The following is a 21391-nucleotide window of genomic DNA, read 5'->3' as shown; positions in this document are numbered from 1 at the left end:
CCACCGTCGATCTCAGTGACACCAAAGTGATACCAAAAAATAAAAAGTGAAATCTACTCAATGGAGGCACAGAGAGAATAACAAAAAGGGCCAAGGCTCTAACTCTTCCCAACTTTATCCAGAACAAAAAAAATAAATGATTTGGCTGGAGTTCCACTTAACAAAAACGTGACAACAATTGAGCTGGAAGACCCAAAACCACAGACGGAAGTCAATGATAATATTAAAATTTGTTTGGTCATTAGATAATATGACATGGAACAACTGATACTAATGCAGTAGATTCTTTATAACGTGTCACGAATCCCAGTGCAGGAGATATATATCGCCATGTTGTTAGTGTTAGCATGGACCTTAGGTGAAGAATCATGGTCTACATCCCTTGCACCTTGCGCCAAAATTAGGAGATCTCATAGTCTTAATGTCTCAAAATCTCTGCTTTCTGGATCATTTATATGACACCTATGCTTTCGAATCAAAGCCCATAATGAGGAGACCAGGTCTCAAACACTGTCCTAGCTGGATCTTCTAGATTCTACCTATGCTTTGGAACCAAAGCCCATAATGAGGAGACCCTGGTCCCAATGTCTCAAACATCCTCCTAGCTGGATCTTCTGTATGGTAACAATGCTTTGAAACCAAAGCCTATAATGAGGAGACCTTGGTCCCAATGTTTCAAATACTCTCCTACCTTGGTCTTTTATATGGTACCCCTGCATTGAAACCATAGCTCGCAATTAGGTGATCTTGATCCTAATGTCTCAAACATGCTCCTACCTGGATCTTCTAGATGCTACTGATGCTTTGGAACCAAAGCTCATAACGAGGAGACCCTGGTCCCAATGTCTCAAACACCCTCCTAGCTGGATCTTTTATATGGTAACCATGCTTTGGAACCAAAGCCCATAATGAGGAGGCCCTGGTCCCAATGTCTCAAATACTCTCCTACCTTGATCTTTTATAGGGTACCTCTGCATTGGAGCCATAGCTCAAAAATAGGAGCTCTTCCTGATCCTAACATCTCAAACACTCACACAAGATTCACCCACCTAAACTCAAATTTCTTCCCCTTGGATGTGTCATAACAAAGCCAAGCAGAGAAGTCACATCCACCATTGTCCACCACAAAACATATTAATCCAAGCTCTATCTGCTCTGGTTACTTTCATAATCATTTCCTTATTTTTTTGTCATGACTACATCTAAATCTAGAGCTATTCGGCAATACACCACATCACAGATTATGGTAGGGATCACAAACTACATAGGGAAAACTTTTTGTGGAATCCAATGGGAAGACACCACACACTGGTCACAGGCCACAAATCACAGAGTACACAAGCCATAGAATTACTGTGGGCTTCTGAGGAATGGTTAGGATGCATTAACCACTGGAGTTTTCCCTTCCTCCTGCCAGTCAGGTCGGCCAACGTGACTCCTGTACGTAAAAGACAGACAGACATTGCACAGGACAGACAGACATCATACACAAGAAATACAAAGTGATGCTGAACGTAAGATGGTCTTATGATGGAGTGGTACACAAGGTACAAAAAGTGAGAAACCATTTGGAGACATCATACGGTTAAATGATTGAGTGGACACAATGTACAAGAACCGAGAAACCATTTGGAGACATCATACAGTTATGTGCTTGAGTGGAAATGGTGTACACAAATCCAGAAACCATTTGGAGAGACAGACAGACAGAGATCTGTAGAGTGGTTACCATAAAGAAATTCCTAATGTGGATTTCTTAATAAAATTCATGTACTCATAAATAAAGGGTAATTTACCAAGGATAGGCCTTCAATAAGCAATCAGAATTATTATTTTGATGATCCTGGCTACAATAAACTTAAAGCTCAAATCTTGGCTGGTACAAACAGCACAAATTATTGCAGCTCTGCAATCAATAACCCACCATTAAATGCAATAGGTCCAGCTTGGACCAAAGTACAGTGGGGGAAATAATTATTTGACCTCCTGCAGATCGTGTAAGTTTGCCCACTTACAAAGAAATTAAGGGTCTATAATTTTTATCATAGGAGAGTTTTATATCATAGAGATGGAAAAAAATCTAGAAAAAAACACACAATACTAATGTTATAAATGGAGCTGGAGTTCAGTGAGTAAAATAAGTATTTGATCCCCAAGCAAAACATGACTTAGTAGTTGGTTAAGAAATCCTTGTTGGCAAGCACAGAGGTAAGAAGTTTCTTGTAGTTGGTGGCCAGGTTTGCACACATCTCAGGAGGGATTTTGGTCCACTCTTCTTTACAGATCTTCTCTAATTTCTTAAGGTCTCTTGGCAACTCAAAGTTTCAGCTCCCTCCATTAATTAAATAAGCGAGAGCACCGGGACCAATCTGATCCCGAGCACGGCCGAGCGCGGCCGAGTGCGGCCAAGTGCCAGAGCAGGTCCCGTCTTCTGGAGCCTGCACGTCTATGATGGACGTCCCACTGGTCCAATGCCGGGACAGCGGGACGTGTGACGTCCATCATAGGAGCTGTTGACTCCAGAAGGCGGTAATTACAAAGAGGCTGCCGCACCACATCCCCGCTTGGCGCTCGGGCAAGCCGCTCTCCTCTCCTCCTCGGCTCCTACTCTGAGGACTGGCTGCTGTGACACCACGGCTCAGACAGGTCAGTTTATGATGTTGGTAGGTAGGTCAGTGTATGTAAATGTCAGTGTAGGTAAGTCAGTGTGTGTTAATGTCAGTGTAGGTAGGTCAGAGTAGGTAGGTCAGTGTAGGTAGATCAGTGTGTGTTAATGTCAGTGTAGGTAGGTCAGTGTATGTAAATGTCAGTGTAGGTAGGTCAGTGTGTGTTAATGTCAGTGTAGGTATGTCAGTGTAGGTAAATGTCAGTGTAGGTAGGTCGGTCAGTGTAGGTAGGTCACTACCGTTAGTGTATGTATATGTCCAGTGTATGTAGGTCAGGCAGGTGAGTGTGGGTAGGTCACTATTGTCAGTGTAGGTAGGTCACTGCCTTCAGTGTAGGTAGGTTAGTGTATGTAAGTCACTACCGTCAGTGTCACGGCCCAGCCTAAAAAAAACATGCGTCGCGTACAACACCCGACCCCCCCCCCCCCCAGTTTCCGGCTTGGACTCTGGGCTGAAGCTCCTGGTCCTTTTGCCACCTAACAACACCCCTGTTTGGGTCATTGTCATGCTGGAAGACCCAGCCACGACCCATCTTCAGTGTTCTGGCTGAGGGAAGAAGGTTCTCATCCAAGATTTTACAATACATGGCCCCGTCCATTGGCCCCTCAATGCAGCAAAGTCTGTCTTTTCCCTTAGCAGAGAAACCCCCCCAAAGCATTATGTTTCCACCTCTGTGCTTGACGGTGGGGATGGTCTTCTTAGGGTCATAGTCAGCATTTTTCTTCCTCCAAACACAGTGAGACAAGTTAATGCCAAAGAGCTCAATTTTGATCTCATCTGACCACAACACTTTCTCCCAATCCTTCTCTGAATCATTTAGATGTTCATTGGCAAACTTCAGATGGTCCTGTACGTGTGTCTTCTTGAGGAGGGGGACCTTGCTGGCGCTACAGGATTTCAATCCATGGCGGCGTATTGTGTTACCGATGGTGTGTTTAGTGACTGCGGTCCCAACTGCCTTAAGATCATTCACAAGCCCCTCCCGTGTAGTTCTGGGTTGATCCCTCACTTTTCTCATGGCCATCCTCACCCCACGAGGTGAAATCTTGCATGGACCTCCAGGACGAGGGTGATTGATGGTTATTTTTATTTCTTCTATTTGAGAATATTCACTCCAACAGTTGTCTCCTTCTCACCAAGCTTCTTGCTGATGGTCTTGTAGCCAATTCCAGCCTTGTGCAGGTCTACAATCTTGTCCCTGATGTCCTTTGACAGCTCTTTGGTCTTGCCCATGATGGTGAGGTTTGAATGGAAGAAAGATTCTGTGGACAGGTGTCTTGTATACACATAACAAGTCGTCGTTAGGACCACCTTCCAGAATTGACAGGTTAATCTGTGTACCACATGATCACCTACTTTAGCCAGTCTGTGGGAGCCAGAAGTTTTGTTGGTTGGTAGGGGATCAAATACTTATTTTATTCACTGAACTGCAACTCCATTTATAACATTTGTATCGTGTTTTTTCTGGATTTTTGGTTGATATTCTGTCTCTATCATATAAAATACACCTATGATAACAAATGATAGACCCTTCATTTCTATGTAAGTGGGCAAACTTACACAATCTGCAGGGGATCAAATCATTGTTTTCCCCACTGTAACTACAGTTAGGTCTATATACTGTATATTTGGACACAGGACACAGTTTTCATACTTTTGGCTCTGTATGCCACCAGAATAAAATTAAAATGAATTTGAAGTGCAGATGCTCGACGTTAATTCAAGGGGTTGAACGTAAAGATCAAGTACAAATTTTTGGAACTGCAACCATTTGTATACACAGTCCCCCCCCATTTTCAGAGGCTCAAATGTATTTGGACCAATGAATATAATCAGAAATAAAATGTTCATTCTTAATATTTTGTTGAGAATCCTTTACTGGCAATGACTGCCTGAAGTCTGGTGCCCATGGACATTACCAAAGACTGGCTTTCCTCCTTTCTGATGCTTTGCCAGGCTCTAACTGCAGCTGTCTTCAGTTGTTCTTTGTTTGTGGCTCTTTCTGCCTTTAGAGTTGCCTTCAGCAAGTGAAATGCTCAATCGGGTTGAGATCAGGTGATTGGCTCCGCCATTGCAGAATATTCTACTTCTTGTCCTTCAAAATCTCTTGGGTTGCTTTTGCAGTGTGTTTTGGATCATTATTTATCTGTACTGTGAAGCACCATCCAATCAACTGTGCTGCATTTGGCTGAAAGTATATCTCTAAACACTGCAAGATTCATCCGGCTGCTTCTGTCACATCAGCAATAGCCACCAATTACCCAGTGCCTCTAAAAGCCATGCACGCCCATCCCCTCACACTGCAAGCTCCACCATGTGACCACAGATGATGTTGTGTGCTTTGGATCATGAGCTGTTCCAAACCTTCTCCACACTTTTTTCTGCCCATCATTGTGGTACAGATTAATCTTAGTTTCATCCGTCCAAAGAATGCTTTTACAGAACTGGTCTGGCTTTTTTAGATGTTCTAATCTGGCTTTTCTATTCTTCAGGCTATTGAATGGTTTGCACCTTGTGGTGAACCCTCTGTATTTGCTCTTGTAGACTTTGACAATGATACGCCCACCTCCTGGAGAGTGTCCTTCACTTGTCTGGATGTTGTGAATGGGGTTTTTCTTTACCATAGCGAGGATCCTGCGATCACCCACCACTGTTGTTGTCTTCCATGCCATTTTTATGTTGTTAAGCTCCCCAGTGCGTTCTTCTTTCCTTAGAATGTGCCAAACTGTTGATTTGGCCAATCCTAATGTTGCTGCTATCCCTCTGATGGATTTGTTTAGTTTTTGAAGCCTTAAGCCGCGTAAACACGGGTGGACTGTCTGGCCAACTTAGTCCGTCGAAACACATTTCAGCGGACAGTCCGCTCGTGTGTGGGCTTCAGCTGACTTTTTCAGCGTGCAGTCTGGCGGACTAAGTATTTCGGAATTTCCGTAATATTGTCCGTCATACTTTGGTTTCAGCGGACAATCCGCTCATGAGTAGGCTAGTTCGACGGACTAAGTATGGCGCATGCTCAGAAAGGATTTACACGGCGAAAGGTTGCATTGCTGTGTATTGGACTTCCTATTTCTAGTCCCGTCGTACGTGCTGTACACGTCATCGCGCAAGCTTTCGACGGACTGTTTGTGCATCCGTGTGTGGTCAAGTCCGTTCATTCGAAAGTAGGACGGACTGTCCGTCGGATTGTCTGACGGACTAAGTTGGCCATACAGTCCGCCCGTGTGTACGCGGCTTTACCATGGCCTGTTTCACTTGCATGGACAGCTCCTTTGAACGCATGATGTAGGTTCACAGCAATAGATTCCAAATGCAAATACCACACTTAGAATCAACTCCAGACCTTAAAGAGGAGGGCCAGTTAAAAAAAAAAAAAAAAAAAAAAGTCAGCAGCTGCAAACACTGCAGCTGCTGACTTAATAAAATCACTTACCTGTCCAGGGCGCCCGCGATGTCGGCCGCCCGAGGCCGAGCCGTCCCTCGGCTCTCGGGTCCCGGCGCCGCCATTCCCTGTAAGGGAAACAGGCAGCGGAGCCTTACGGCTTCACTGCCCGTTTCCTACTGCGCATGCGCGAGTCCCGCAGCTACTGCGCATGCGCGAGTCCCGCAGCGCTTTCTGAATGGGACGCGCTGTATTCTGGAACACACAGTTCCCAGAACACAGCGCGACCCATTACCCAGAAGACGCCGCGACGAAGACAGAAGACAGAAGATCTCCGCGGAGGAGGAAGAGGAAGATTAGGATAAAGTGCCTAGCAACAGGCATTTCTGGTAAGTAAAAAAAAAAAATTTTTTTCATTTTATTTTTTTTAGATTTTTTTGTCATTTTTAACATTTTTTGCTTTTCAGGGTGGCCCTCCACTTTAACTCCAGACCTTAATTGATGAAGAAAGAATGAAGGAGTAGCCCACACCTGGCCATGAAACAGCTTTTGATTCAATTGTCCGATTACTTTTGGTCTCTTGAAAAAGGGGGGGGTGGCTATTCTTAACCACTTTGCGCCGGTGGTATGTCATATGATGTAATGAACTTTCAGCGGGGAAATCTGAATGATGGGTGCATCTATAGGCATTATCCAGCTATAATTTTTTTCTGCCGTCGATTCTGTGCACTGTATGAACAATAGCGGCAGTTTGATCATTCTATAAGACTGCTTTTCTTTAAGCAGAGTGAGTATGGACCCACAAATGATAATTTGAGCACAAGGTTTAGTACTGGGGGTCTCTAAACTTTCCAGTAAAAAGGCCACATTGTACATCTTACAAATTTTCGCAGGCCACAAAAAATACATTTTCCTAAATTAATCAAATGTATATGAATAAGTTTTACTTTGTAGTTTTTTTTTTTTTTGTAATCAGCTTTATGTTATTTAGAGCAACATAAAAAAAAATAAAAAATCAGTAAAACAAAGCAAAGAAATTCCAAACAAATAATGAACTAGGGATGCACCGACACCAAGCGTTTTCACGAGTATTGGTACTTGCCTAAATGCTCCCGATACCGAAAACCGATACTAGAAATGTTTTAGGTGTACCAACATGGCAGTATTTCTGATTCCCTGTACTATTGGTAAAGTCAGGTAAACAGCGGCCGCTCACTTTTTTATTATAACATGGTGGCCTGTCAGCAAAGATCCTTTCATAGAACTAAGGAGGAAGATCAGCTGGTCCTGAGTCTACCAATAGGACGAGGAATCAGAAATGTTTTAGGTGTACCAGCATGGTGGTCTTTCTGATTCCCTATCCTACTGGTAAAGTCAGGTAAACAGTGGCCGCTCACTTGAATTTTATTATAACATAGCGGCCTGTCAGCAAAGATCCTTTCATAGAACTGAAGAAGATCAGCTGGTCCCGAGTCTACCAATAGGGCGAGGAATCAGAAATATTTTAGGTGTACCAACATGGCAGTGTTTCTGATTCCCCGTTCTATTGGTAAAGTCAGGTAAACAGCAGACACTCACTTGAATTTTATTATAACATGGCGGCCTGTCGGCAAAGATCCTTTCATAGAACTAAAGAGGAAGATTAGCTGGTCCCGAGTCTACCAATATGACAAGGAATCAGAAATGTGTTAGGTGTACCAACATGGCGGTGTTTCTGATTCCCCATCCTATTGGTAAAGTCAGGTAAACAGCAGACACTCACTTGAATTTTTTTAGAACATGGCGGCCTGTCTGCAAAGATCCTTTCATAGAACTGAAGAGGAAGATCAGCTGGTCCCGAGTCTACCAATAGGACGGGAAATCAGAAATGGTTTAGGTGTACCAACATGGCGGTGTTCTATAATTTTCCTTGACCTCTGACGATCTGCGCATGCGCAGTGTTACCGTCATGCCCAGCTGATTGGCCGCACCAGAAAGTGATGTAAATGGAGATTTTTGACGAGTTGGCTATTTTGACAGAACACCGGAACTTCTCCTCCAGCCCTGTGAGCACCTCCCAGCTGCCTTGATTTGCTACCATCGGCGGACCGCGACACCTATGTAGCCACTTTGCGTCGGCGGTGCATCATATGACGTCATATGACTTTCAGTGGTGATATCTGAATGATGAGTGCAGCTACAGACATCATCCAGACATCATTTTTTTTTTCTGCCGCCATTTATTAAGGCAAAAAAGCTGTCCAAACCTGCTTCGTTTTATGTGAAAAAGCAATTGCCCCCTAAACCAAATAACTGGTTGTGTCACCCTTGGCGGCAACAACTGCAATCAAGTGTTTGCGATAACTGAAAATGAGTTTTTCACATTGCTGTGGAGCAATTTTGTCCCACTTCTTTGCAGAATTGTTTTTATTCAGCCACATTGGAGGGTTTTCCAGCATGAACGGCCTCTTGTAAGGTCATGATGCAGCATCTCAATTAGATGTAAGTCTGGGCTTTGACTAGGCTGCTCCAAAACCTAAATGTTGCTTTGTTTGAACCATTTGGAGGTGGACTTGCTGTTGTGTTTCGGATCGTTGTCCTGCTGCATAACCCAAGTGGACTTGAGGTTGAGGTCATGAACTGATGGCCGGAGATTCTCCTTTAGGATTTTCTGGTAGAGCTCAGAATTCATGGTTCCATCAATGATGGTAAGTCGACCAGGTCCTGAAAAGCAAAGCAGCCCCAGACCATAACGTTACCACCACCATGTCTGACTGTTGGTATGATGTTCTGGTTATGAAATGCTGTATTTGTTTTATTCCAGATGTAACGGGACGCACACCTTTCGAAAAGTTACATTTTTGTCTCATCGGTCCACAAAATATTTGCCTAAAATTCTTGGAGATAATCAAGATGTTTTTTTGGTAAATGTGAGATGAGCCTTTGTGTTCTTTTTGGTCAGCAGTGGCTTTGACCTTGGAACTCTCCCATGGATGCCATTTTTGACCAGTCTCTTTCTTATCATTGAATCATGAACACTGAATATACCTGAGGCAAGTGAGGCCTGCAGGTCTTTAGTTCTGGGTTTTTTATGACCTCCTGGATGAGTCCTCGTCATGCTCTTGGAGTAATTTTTGGTTGCCCGGCCACTCCTGGGAAGGTCCACCACTGTTCCAAGTTATCTCCTATTTCTGGATAATGGCTCTCCCCATGGTTCACTGGAGTTCCCAAGCCTTAGAAATGGCCTTGAAACCCTTCCTAGATCGATATGTGGACATTACTTTGTTTCTAATCTGTTCTTGAATTTTTTTAGATGGTGGCATGATGTGTGGCTTTTTGTGATCGATTAGCGTGCTTCACTTTGTCAGAAAGCTTCTAGTTATGTGATTTCTTGATTCAACAGGTCTGGCAGTAATCAGGCCTGGGTGTCATGGTTATGCAGTGATCTTCCTGTTTGCTTACCTCCACCCATGTGTTCAGACTAAGAGGCCAGCCACTTCCACCTGGTGGTTTTTATAACCTCTCCTCTAAGCATGGCTCCACCCCAGGTCCTATCAGGGAACCTTATATTAACCTGTGCACTGCAAGCCAACAGTGCTGATCAACCATTGTGTATTCCTTTGTGTGTTTAGCTTCCTGTTACCTGCCGTGTGCTCTTCTGTTGTTCCGTTACCGACTTTGGCGTGTCTTTGACTATCCCTGTTTGCCTGTGATCCTGACCTTTTGGCGTGTCCCTGACTATTCCTGTCTGCTTGTGGCCCGACCTTGGCTTTGTCCCTCACCATCCCTATCCTCCTGTTGCCTACTGTGGGTGTGAGCTGGGGGACCCTGGGGGTCGTGACCTGGAGCCAGTTGCAGCCAAGTCCATACTCACCACTCGAGGCTCTGGTGAACACCTGCTGGCTCTTAGACTCCGCTCCCCAGGGAATCTTACGCTCTAACCCCGGTGGGACCTGTCTCCCATCCGCAGCAGTCAGCCGTAGGGTCCACAACCTTGCGGTGCACTCCTGATCCCTACGGTGTGCATCTGTCACCTCACCTCAAGGTGACCTGACACTGGGTGTGGCAAGTGAAATTTAACTTGGCTTTCCAAAAACTTGTGGTCAATCACAGTTCATTCATGATTCAGCATGGGAGGGGGCAATTACTTTTTCATATAGGGCCAGGCAGGTTTGACCAGCTTTTTGTCAATTAATAAATTAAATAATAATTTAAAAACTGCATCTTGGATTTACTCGGGTTTTCTTTGTGTAATATTACAATTTGTTTGGTGATCTGAATCATTTAAGTGTGAGAAATATGCAAAAAAAATAAAAAATCAGGAAGGGGGCAAATACTTTTTCACACAACTGTATAATGTTTGGGGGTTCTGAGTAATTTTCTAGAAAAAAAAAGATAATTTTTACAGGAGTGAAGTGCCAGAATTGGCCCGGATGCCAAGTGGATGGATTATTTTGCATGTGACCAGATATGTACTGTGAGTGCTAACATTTCTTTAAACTGCCCACTAGATGGCAATTTTCAATTTTTATACACATATACACCCACAGGAGCCATGGGGGAAATCGCATTTGATTTGGAGAGAAATTGCACTGCATTCCTGTTCAAATCACATGCGATTCTTTGCAGTGCCATTTCCGGTAATTTTTTTTTTGTATTGCTGCAAATTATCAGTACTTAATATCAGTGAGTACTTGACCGAAAGTATCGGTACTCATAGTCACCGATTAAAAAAAAAACGATATTGGTGCTACCCTGTGAACCCATCAGAGCCCCCTGATATCAGAGTCCCCATCAAAGTCCCCCCCACATAAGAGTCCCCCCTTATGTCAGAGCTCCTATCAAAGTCCAGCTTATATCGGAGTCGGAGCATCCACCCTACATGAAAATCCACATCACGGTCCCCCCTTACATCACAGCCCCCCCTTACATCATAGGTTGGACTTGCAAATACATCATAGATTGGACTTGATGGACTTGTGTCTTTTTTCAACCTCACCTACTATGTAACTATGTAACAACAATATGGAACATCACAGTCCCCCCTTACATCACCGTCCTCCCTTACAACACAGTCCCCCCTTACATCATCGTCCCCCCTTACAACACAGTACCGCCTTACAACACAGTCCTCCCTTACAACACAGTCCTCCCTTACAACACAGTCCCCTCTTACATCACAGTCCCCTCTTACATCACAGTCCCCTCTTACAACACAGTCCCCCCTTACATCACAGTCCCCCCTTACACCACAGTCCCCCCTTACACCACAGTCCCCCCTTACACCACAGTCCCCCCTTACATCACAGTCCCCCCTTAATCAAGTTCCCCCTTACATCACAGTCCCTCTTACATCATAGTCCCCTCTTACATCACAGTCTCCCCTTACATCACAGTCCCCACTTACATCACAGTCCCCACTTACATCACAGTCCCCACTTACATCACAGTCCCCACTTACATCACAGTCTCCCCTTACATCACAGTCTCCCCTTACATCGCAGGCTTCCCTTACATCACAGTCTCCCCTTACATCACAGTCTCCCCTTACATCACAGTCTCCCCTTAGATCACAGTCTCCTCTTACATCACAGTCTCCCCTTACATCACAGTCCCCCCTTACACCACAGTCCCCCCTTACATCACAGTCTCCCCTTACATCACAGCCCCCCCTTACATCACAGAAGGCTGGATAAAACCATGCAGTGGGCCCGATTTGGCCCGCAGGCTACAGTTTGGAGACCCCTGGTTTAGTAGATACCGTATATACTCGAGTATAAGCCGAGATTTTCAGCCTCTTTTTTGAGGCTGAAAGTGCCCCCCTCGGCTTATACTCGAGTCATCGCTGTCTGCCCGCTCGATCAGCGTGTCGAGCAGACAGACAGCGGCCATTCTATAATTCAAAAGCCGCGCCTCCGGCTCCGCCTTCGCCTGTGATAGGCGGAACACTGAATTTCCCAGCAGCCTGTGTTCCGCCTATCACGGACATCGTATCATCCTCGTACTATGGACGAGGATGATACGATGTCCGTGATAGGCGGAACACAGGCTGCTGGGAAATTCAGTGTTCCGCCTATCACAGGCGAAGGCGGCGGCGCAGCTTTTGAATTTTACAATGGCCGCCGAGGCGCCGACGAAGAGGGCACGGGACGGAGGCAAGGCAAGGCAAGGCACGGCACGGGACGGGACGGGACGGGACGGGACGGAGGCAAGGCACGGCGGCAAGGCACGGCGGCAAGGCACGGCACGGGACGGAGGCAAGGAGGCAAGGCACGGGACGGAGGCTCGGGACAAAGGCTCGGGACACAGGTAGGCTGGACACACACACACACACACACACACACACACACACACACACACATGGATGGAGACACACACACACACAGGGATGGATGGATACACACACACAGGGATGGATGGATGGATGGAGACACACACACACAGGGATGGATGGATGGAGACACACACACACAGGGATGGATGGATGGATGGATGGAGACACACACACACAGGGATGGATGGATGGATGGACACACACACACACAGGGATGGATGGACGGACACACAGGGATGGACGGACACACAGGGATGGACGGACACACAGGGATGGACGGACACACACACAGGGATGGACAGGCATGTCTCACCCTCGGCTTATACACGAGTCAATAAGTTTGCCAGTTTTTTTGGGGGTAAATTGGGGGCCTCGGCTTATATTCGGGTCGGCCTATACTCGAGTATATACGGTAAGTAATTAACAAAATTGGTGTATATTAATCACCTCCGCTGTACTGTAGGTCTGTTCTGCTGTACTATACTCACGGTTGTGTCTTTCTTCTCTATCTTCTCCTTCCGGTTCGATGTCCTCAGCTTGGGTGATCCAGTCTAGATAACCCTTCATATCTTCCTCCATTTGCTGCTTCTCCCTCAGTTTCTGGAAGTCGCCCCGGGCTTTGGCCTTCTCTCTTTCTTTAGAGAACTCGCTGACAATAAAACAATTTAAATGGAGGGTCACACACATCAAAAATGAATCCAAAGACATTGCATCATGCCTACCAGCTTAAAAAAAAACACACAACAGGAAAGTCATTCTTCAATGAACACATATTTTAAAGTGGAAGTAAACCCTCTTATCATTTTCAGCCAAGGAAGCTGCCATTTTTTGGCCTCTGTTTAATCTTCAAGTCCCATGATTCTGCACATGTGATCAGTTATGGCACCAGCCATTGGGTGGTTTGACAGTTTGATTGACAGCACAAGCAAATATGACAGCCAGCAATCCCGGCAAGCCGGGAATGTAACTGTTTCCTGGAAAAACATTAAGTCACAGGGTTTACTTCTACTTTAATTTATTTTTGTAGTGTAGCTCGGTTTCGCAGCACTGGCAGGAGAGGAGCAACTGTGGGGAGAGAGGGCAGAGAGAGACAGAGCACTGGCTATTTCTATCAAAACAATCAGAGGAGTCGGCAACTGCAGTCCATTCTTATTAATTTGATACACATAACAGAGGGGTAAAAAATCCAGGAACAGAGACATTGATGGGTTTCAACCTCTACTGGCCATTTGCAGGGCTGTATGCAGCTCCAGAGAGAGCTGGAGGAAAGCCCCACCCTCCACCAGAAGAACACAGAGGAAGGGGATATGGACTGCTGTGCATCCTGGGACAACAAGAGTCTCCTGGGAGGAACTGAGACTCATGTGGGAGGTAGTCCCCAGACAGAATGAGCTTGTGAGACAGAGCACTGGCCATTTGCATCGAACAATCAAAGGAGCCAGCAACTCAGTAAACTGCAGTCCATTCTTATTTATTTGGTACACATAACAGAGGGGTAAAAATTCCAGGAACACAGGCATTGACGCATTTCAGCCTCTACTGGCCATTTGGAGGGCTGTATGCAGCCACATAGAGAGCTGGAAGGAAGCCGAACCCACCACCAGAACAACCACAGGGGATGGGGATATGGACTGCTGTGCATCCTGGGACAACAAGAGTCTCCTGGGAGGAACTGAGACTCAGGTGAGAGGAACTGAGACTTGTGTGGGAGGTAGTCCCCAGACTGAATGAGCTTGTGACACAGAGAACTGGCCATTTGCATGGATCAAAGGAGCCAGCAACTCAGTAAACTGCAGTCCATTCTTATTTATTTAATATACATAACAGAGGGGTAAAAAATTCAGGAACAGGGGTGTTTACGCATTTCAGCCTTTACTGGCCACTTGGAGGGCTGTATGCAGCCACATAGATAGCTGGAGGAAAGCCCCACCCACCACCAGAAGAACACAGAGGATGGGGATATGGACAGCCGAGCATCCAGGGACAACAAGAGTCTCCTGGGAGGAACTGAGATTCATCTGAGAGGTAGTCCCCAGACAAAGTGAGCTTCTGAGACAGAGCACTGTCCATTTGCATCGGACAATCAAAGGAGCAGGCAACTCAGTAAACTGCAGTCCATTCTTATTTATTTGATATACATAACAGAGGGGTAGAAAATCCATGAACAGGGGCGTTTACACGTTTCAGCCTCTACTGACCATTTTCAGGGCTGTATGCAGCCACATTGAGCTGGAGGAAAGCCCCACCCACCATCAGAAGAACAGAGAGGGAGGGGATATGGACAGCTGTGGATCCTGGTGTCAGGAGCATGTGCGCTTCTACTCTGCCATAGCATCATGGTTTTTGGCATTCTCTTTTGGCCAGTCTCTGAGTGGAGACCAAACCTGATTTAAGCCAGCCAAGCTTGCAGTCTTATGCTTGTGACAGAGTGTGTAATACCTGATCAAGTTCCCTGTTTGTCTGCCCTGCTCTGCTAGATTGGATTTCCCTATGTATGACCTTGGATCAGATAAAGACTATTCTCTGAACTTCCCTACCTTTTATCTGGACTGTCATTGAACCACTCTGCCTGTCTGCCAAACGCCTGTTTGCTTTGCGCCTGTCCTGGTGTGGTGACCAGACACTATAGCATTGTGTATAAGTCCTGGGGGCCACCGAGTACCGGCAGGCCTGCTTGCGTTATGGGAAAGGGAGCTTCTATAGTTGAAGAACACAGTAGCCAGCTATAGTGTCTGACCACCTGCGTTAGGGCTAAGCGTGACACCTGGGACAAGTGTCCTTTTGAAGGAACTGAGACTCATGTGGGAGGTAGTCCCCAGACAGAATGAGCCTGTGTGACAGATTGGCAATGGGACGTCACATCCTACCATGACCTGGGCTCCGTGGAGTGGAAAAGAAAGGTCTTTCCCAGGCTTGTGGCAGATGTGGTGAAGACATTGTGGGAGAGTGACTATGCAGCAAGATGCTAACAGAATGTATATAAATGTTAGCCAGCACACATATAGTAAGTACAGCAAACTGAAGGCTCAGCAGGAACCAGCTTTCGTTGGTTTGACTACACTAAACTGCCTATAGCAAATATCTCAATTCGTTTCCTTGAGGGTTGATTTACTTTGGAATTTTTTTTTACCAAAAGTATGTAACGGAATACAAATTGGCCAAAATTTATGAAGAAATTGGATTTCTTACATTTTTTTTATAGGATAGGTTTTATAGCAGAATGCAAAAAATATTTTTTTTTTTTTCAAAATGATGGGTCTTATTTTGTTTATAGCACAAAAAAAAACACAACAAAAAAACTGCAGAGGTCATCAAAGACCACCAAAATAAAGCTATATTTGTGGGGAAAGAAATTACATAAATTTTATTTGGGTACAAAGTCGCACGACTGCGCAATTGGCCTGTTAATGAAGGGGGGGAGTCCCCGTGGGATTGATTTACTAAAGTCAAATACACTATTCACATTGCGAGGGAAATGGCACTTTTGCAGGGGAATTTTCTGCAGAGCTTAATGAATGAGGTGAAGCAAAGTGAACGATCTATTTGCCTTCAGTAAATCACCCACTTATCTTGTACTTGTGAGCCCACTGAAGGAGATCACTTACCCACTCAAGACACCCAACACAAGGTTTAAGACGAAGAACGATCCAAAAATAACTAAGCTGACAAAGTAAACCCAGGGGAGCTCATAGCCCATGGCGTCCTGCATCTGAAAGGTACAAAAGAGTAAAATGTCAATGATATAAAGCTGGTAACACATTCTTGTTTCATTCTAGACTTACATTGCAGGACTGCCTTATGGGCAAAACAACTAAGGAGGCTCCAAGGCCGTGAAAAAGCCAAACAAATCATGTTACTGAGTAGTGTAAATTGAATTGTAATACTAAGGCCGCGTACACACGGGCGGATTGTATGGCCTACTTAGTCCGTCATACAATCCGACGGACAGTCCGTCATACTTTCGAATGAACGGACTTGACCACACACGGATGCGCAAACAGTCCGTCGAAAGCTTGCGCGATGACGTGTACAGCACGTACGACGGGACTAGAAATAGGAAGTCCAATACACAGCAATGCACCTTTCCGCCGTGTAAATCCTTGCTGAGCATGCGCCATTCTTAGTCCGTCGAACTAGCCTACTCACGAGCGGATTGTCCGCTGAAACCAAAGTATGACGGACAGAATTACGGAAATTCCGAAATACTTAGTACGCCAGACTGCACGCTGAAAAAGTCAGCTGAAGCCCACACACAAACGGACTGTCCGCTGAAATGTGTTTCGGCGGACTAAGTAGGCCATACAGTCCGCCCGTGTGTACGCGGCCTTAGGTTGATCACCATAATGGTGTGCAGTGGCCATGCATTCTCTGTAGTTTATATTGGAGGCTACAGCTCATGTCTGGGTATACAGAATTAACCAAGATATTAACTATTTAGAGCAGGGTTTCTCAACCAGGGTTCTTCCAGAGGTTGCTAGGGGTTACTTGAGCAACAAGAAATTTCCCACTGGCACCATTTATCTTTTTTTGCTATCTGTAAGGGGGAATTCCTCCCAATGCCCACAAGCGTAAGGAACATACTTCCCCAACCAGGGTTCAATGGAACCCAAAGGTTCCCTGGGTTGCCAGGGGTTCCTTGATCAATGACTCTCAGATAAGTTTCCACTGACACCATTGATGATTTTAGCTATCTGTAAGGGGGTAATTCTTCACAATGGCTGCAAGTGTAAGGAACATTCTTCCCCAACTAGGGTTTCCTTAGAGATTGCCAGGAGTTCCTTGATCAATTAGCAGTTTCTGCCTCTCGGATAAGTTCCCACTGACACCATTGATCATTTTAGCTATCGGTAAGGGCATAATTCTTCCCAATGCCCACGAGTGTAAGGAACATTTTTCCCCAACCAGGGTTCCATGGAAACCAAAGGTTCCCTCGGGTTGCTAAGGGTTCCTTGATCAACAAGCAATTTCTGCCTCTCAGATAAGTTCCCACTAACACCATTGATTATATTAGATATCTGTAAGGGGGCAATTCTTCTCAATGGCTGTGAGTGTAAGAAACATTCTTCCCCAACCAGGTTTCCATGAAACCCAAAAGGTTTCCTCGGTTTGCTAGGGGTTCCTTGATCAACGAGCAATTTCTGCCTCTCATATAAGTTCCCACTGACACCATTGATCATTTTAGCTATCTGTAAGGGGGTAATTCTTCCCAATAACCGCAAGTGTAAGGGGCATTCTTCCCAAACTAGGGTTCCCTTAGAGGTTGCCAGGGGTTTCTTGATCAACGAGCAATTTCTGCCTCTCAGATAAGTTCCAACTGATACCATTGATCATTTTAGCTATCTGTAAGGGGGTAATTCTTCCCAATGCCCACAAGTGTAAGGAACATTCTTCCCCAACCAGGGATCAATGGAACCCAAAGGTTCCCTCTGGTTGCCAGGGGTTCCTTGATCAATGACTCTCAGATAAGTTCCCACTGACACCATTGATCATTTTAGCTATCTGTAAGGGGCTAATTCTTCCCAATGGCCGCAAGTGTAAGGAACATTCTTCCCCAACTAGGGTTCGCTTAGAGGTTGACAGTGGTTTCTTGATCAATGAGCAATTTCTGCCTCTCAGATAAATTCTGACTGACACCATTGATCATTTTAGCTATTTGTAAATGGGTAATTCTTCCCAATGCCCACAAGTATAAGGAGCATTCTTCCCTATCCAGGTTTCAATGGAACCCAAAGATTCCCCCTGGTTTCCAGGGGTTCCTTGATCAATGACTCTCAGATAAGTTCCCACTGGCGTCATTGATCATTTTAGCTATCTCTAAGGGGGTAATTCATCCCAACGGCCACAAGTGCAAGGAACATTCTTCCCCTTTCTAGGGTTCCCTTAGAGGTTGCCAGAGGTTTCTTGATCAATGAGCAATTTCTACCTTCTAACAGACACCACTGATCATTTTAGCTATCTGTAAGGAGGTAAGTCTTCCCAAAGACCGCAAGTGTAAGGAACATTCTTCCTCCAGCAGGTTTCCATTAAACCCAAAAGGTTCTCTCGGGTTAGTAGGGGTTCCTTGATCAGCGAGCAATTTCTGCCTCTCAGAAATGTTCCCACTGACACTATTGATCATTTTAGCTATCTGTAAGGAGGTAAGTCTTCCCAATGCCCACAAGTGTAAGGAAAGTTCTTCCCCAACCAGGGTTCCATGGAACTCAAAGGTTCCCTCAGGTTGCTAGGGGTTCCCTGATCAACAAGCAATTTCTGCTTCTCAGACAAGTTCCCACTGACACCATTGATAATTTTAGCAATCTGTAGGGGGGTAATTCTTCCCAATGCCCACAAGTGTAAGGAACGTTCTTCCCCAACCAGGGTTCCATGGAACCCAAAGGTTCCCTCAAGTTGCCAAAGGTTCCTTGATCAACGAGCAATTTCTGCCTCTCAGACAAGTTCCCACTGACACCATTGATCATTTTAGCTATCTGTAAGGGGGTAATTCTTCCCAATGCCCACAAGTGTAAGGAACGTTCTTATCCAACCAGGGTTCCATGGAACCCAAAGGTTCCCTCAGGTTGCCAGGGGTTCCTTGATCAACTAGCAATTTCTGTTTACACTAATGTATCATGAGTTGTAGAAATAGTCATTATTAGCAGGGGGCTCCCTGAGACTGGAAAGTTATTTCAAAGTCTCCTCTGTGTTGAAAAGGTTTGCGAAATGCTGATTTAGAGGGTTTGAGGTTCAGATGTTCATTTTTACCGCACCTTTCTTTTTTTCTTTTTTTTTTTTTACCCTTTTTTTGTATTTTACATTTGCAATTAAGAATACATTCTTTTAAAAAAAAATCTACCCCACTCTTTCAAATATAAAAAAATAAACATTTTTCAACCATAAAGATATTGGTGGCACATTTTTGTTGAGATGACTCTAAAAAAATACAGTATGATAATATTAGATCCTCGTGTAAATCCTCTCTCTCGGGACTCTTCTCTGGCATCTTGCATCTCTTTCTATTCACGTTCTAGCAGTTTCCATAGAAATTAAATCACAACCTGGAAGGCCGATGATTACACGGGGAGTACGGGGTATAAAGAAACGAGAGGCGGTGGGATGGGAATGAAGGCACGGTGTTAGGATTAACATTCTGTATAAATCTCTGATAACAAATCTCACCCAGTACAGAACATCTGTCCAGCCCTCCATGGTGATGCACTGGAAGACGGTCAGCATGGCAAAAAAGAAATTGTCGAAGTTGGTGATGCCGCCGTTGGGTCCCTCCCACTTGCCGCGGCACTCTGTGTTGTTCAAATGACATTCCCTTCCATGGCCAGAGAACGCGCAGGGCGCAGGCTCTTCCTCTGAGACCAGGTCTGTGGATGGTAGATAAAGAACACATTTGTAGTTTTGGATAGCGCAGGTTTACAGTAGAAACTTGCATTTAAATCTGGTCCTCTGGCCTTCCCTTCTTTCTTTCACAGTTGCACCGGCTCCTCTCATGTACTCAGGGCTGCTGATAAGGCAGTACAGCCAGCCCTCCTGTGCTGGGCCTGGGTCCCATCAGTTCAACTGGGGGGGGCCCTTCAGTTAAAAAGGGGGGCCCGGGCACCTGTTGAGCAGGAGGTCTTGCTGTACTGTCTTATTGCAAACACCGATCATCAAATCCTCATCTGCCTTCCCCAGGGACCCCTTCAGTTCAAAAGGGGGGCCTCCTCTCCTGTACTCAAGGCTGCTGATAAATCAGTACAGCCAGCCCTCCTGTACTGGGCCCGGGCCCCATCAGTTCAAATGGGGGGGGGGGGCAGGCCCCTTCAGTTCAAAAGTGGGGCCCGGGCACCTGTTGAGCAGTAGGTCTTGCTGTACTGTCTTATTGCAAACACCGATCATCAGATCCTCATCTGCCTCCCCCTGCAGTGCTGCCAGCTTCTTCTCTTCTTTCCCCCCTCCGGCTGCACTGCAGGGGGATTGGTTCTAGCACATGCCCTCCTCTCTCTCAGAAGGATATTTCAGGATAGACAGGGGGAGAAGGGCCCAGTAAATTACATATTCTTCAATGAACACAGTGAGCGATCGGTACCAATCACTCTTGTGTCCATTCATTGTTGAAGCATAGTAAACTGCATTTACTGTGCTTCAATTTTTTAATGAGCAGGAAGCCCCGGAGTGCTTCCTATTCATTCATCTGTGCAGCTAACTGACTGATAAATCTATCATATTCTATGTCACTTTTGGACAGGGAAAGGGGGCCCTGTCAGGTAGGCTGTATGGGGCCCCATGATCTCTAACAGCATCCCTGCCTGTACTAAAATGTCTTATTCTGATTTCACTGCACACTGTGAACTTACAGTGGCAGCTGGTGCTCAATTTTCTAGCCCCCAGCCCCCATATATATTGCTCCCTGCGCAGAATCTGGGTGTGGCAGAACAGAGAAAATGCCAGCACATTAGGTAATGTTAATATTAGACAGCATTAAAAGGTGATAGTAATAGAGGTAGAGGAGGAGAGAGGATCCTTCACCCCAGTGGTGATTAAATACCACCAAAAGAAAGCTCTATTTGTGAGAAAAAAAACGATAAAAATGTTGCATGTGTACAGCGTTGCATGACCACGCAATTGTCATTCAAAGTTCAGCTGAAAGCTAAAAAATGACCTGGGCAGGAGGGGGGGGGGGGGGGGGTAAAAGTGCTCAGTAGGCAATTGGTTACACCGTGTGAATCCAAAGAAGAAATCATGCTGAAAAGCATATAAGCAGCTGGAAAGACAATCAATATAAATTGTATACAAGTGAAATATAAAAAAATGAGAAAAATACAGCGCTAAATTATTCTAACAGCAATAAACAAAAATGAATATCCATGTGAACATAACATAGTAAATATAAGAAGAATTAGTCCCAAAAGAACGATCAGTAGTCCCAAAAACACAATGGCAGTGATAGAAAAAGTCCCAAAGTGAATCCATGAAGAGAACCCGAGATGCACACCATCATATCTCCAAGAGATCCAACACCTAGTAATAAGGACTCTTATCAGAGTTGGTGGACTCTTTGATTAA

General features: G+C 45.3%; 1 protein-coding gene across 1 annotated transcript in view; it reads right to left on the bottom strand.

Annotated features, from left to right (window-relative positions):
• CACNA1F (calcium voltage-gated channel subunit alpha1 F) overlaps nt 1-21391 on the bottom strand; it is a 287992-nt gene that overhangs the window by 211148 nt on the left and 55453 nt on the right. The window contains exons 8-11 of the mRNA XM_077472367.1: nt 19514-19710; nt 15964-16067; nt 12847-13007; nt 1355-1438 (exon numbers count right to left, since the gene is read on the bottom strand). Coding sequence (XP_077328493.1) covers nt 1355-1438; nt 12847-13007; nt 15964-16067; nt 19514-19710 — 546 coding nt within the window. The remainder of the gene's footprint in view (nt 1-1354; nt 1439-12846; nt 13008-15963; nt 16068-19513; nt 19711-21391) is intronic.

Source organism: Lithobates pipiens, unplaced genomic scaffold (genome assembly GCF_037356315.1).
Source record: "Lithobates pipiens isolate NorthernLeopardFrog02 unplaced genomic scaffold, aLitPip1_a1.2 Scaffold_1, whole genome shotgun sequence".
Lineage (NCBI taxonomy): Eukaryota > Metazoa > Chordata > Amphibia > Anura > Ranidae > Lithobates > Lithobates pipiens.
This window is presented reverse-complemented; position numbering and strand designations above follow the sequence as displayed.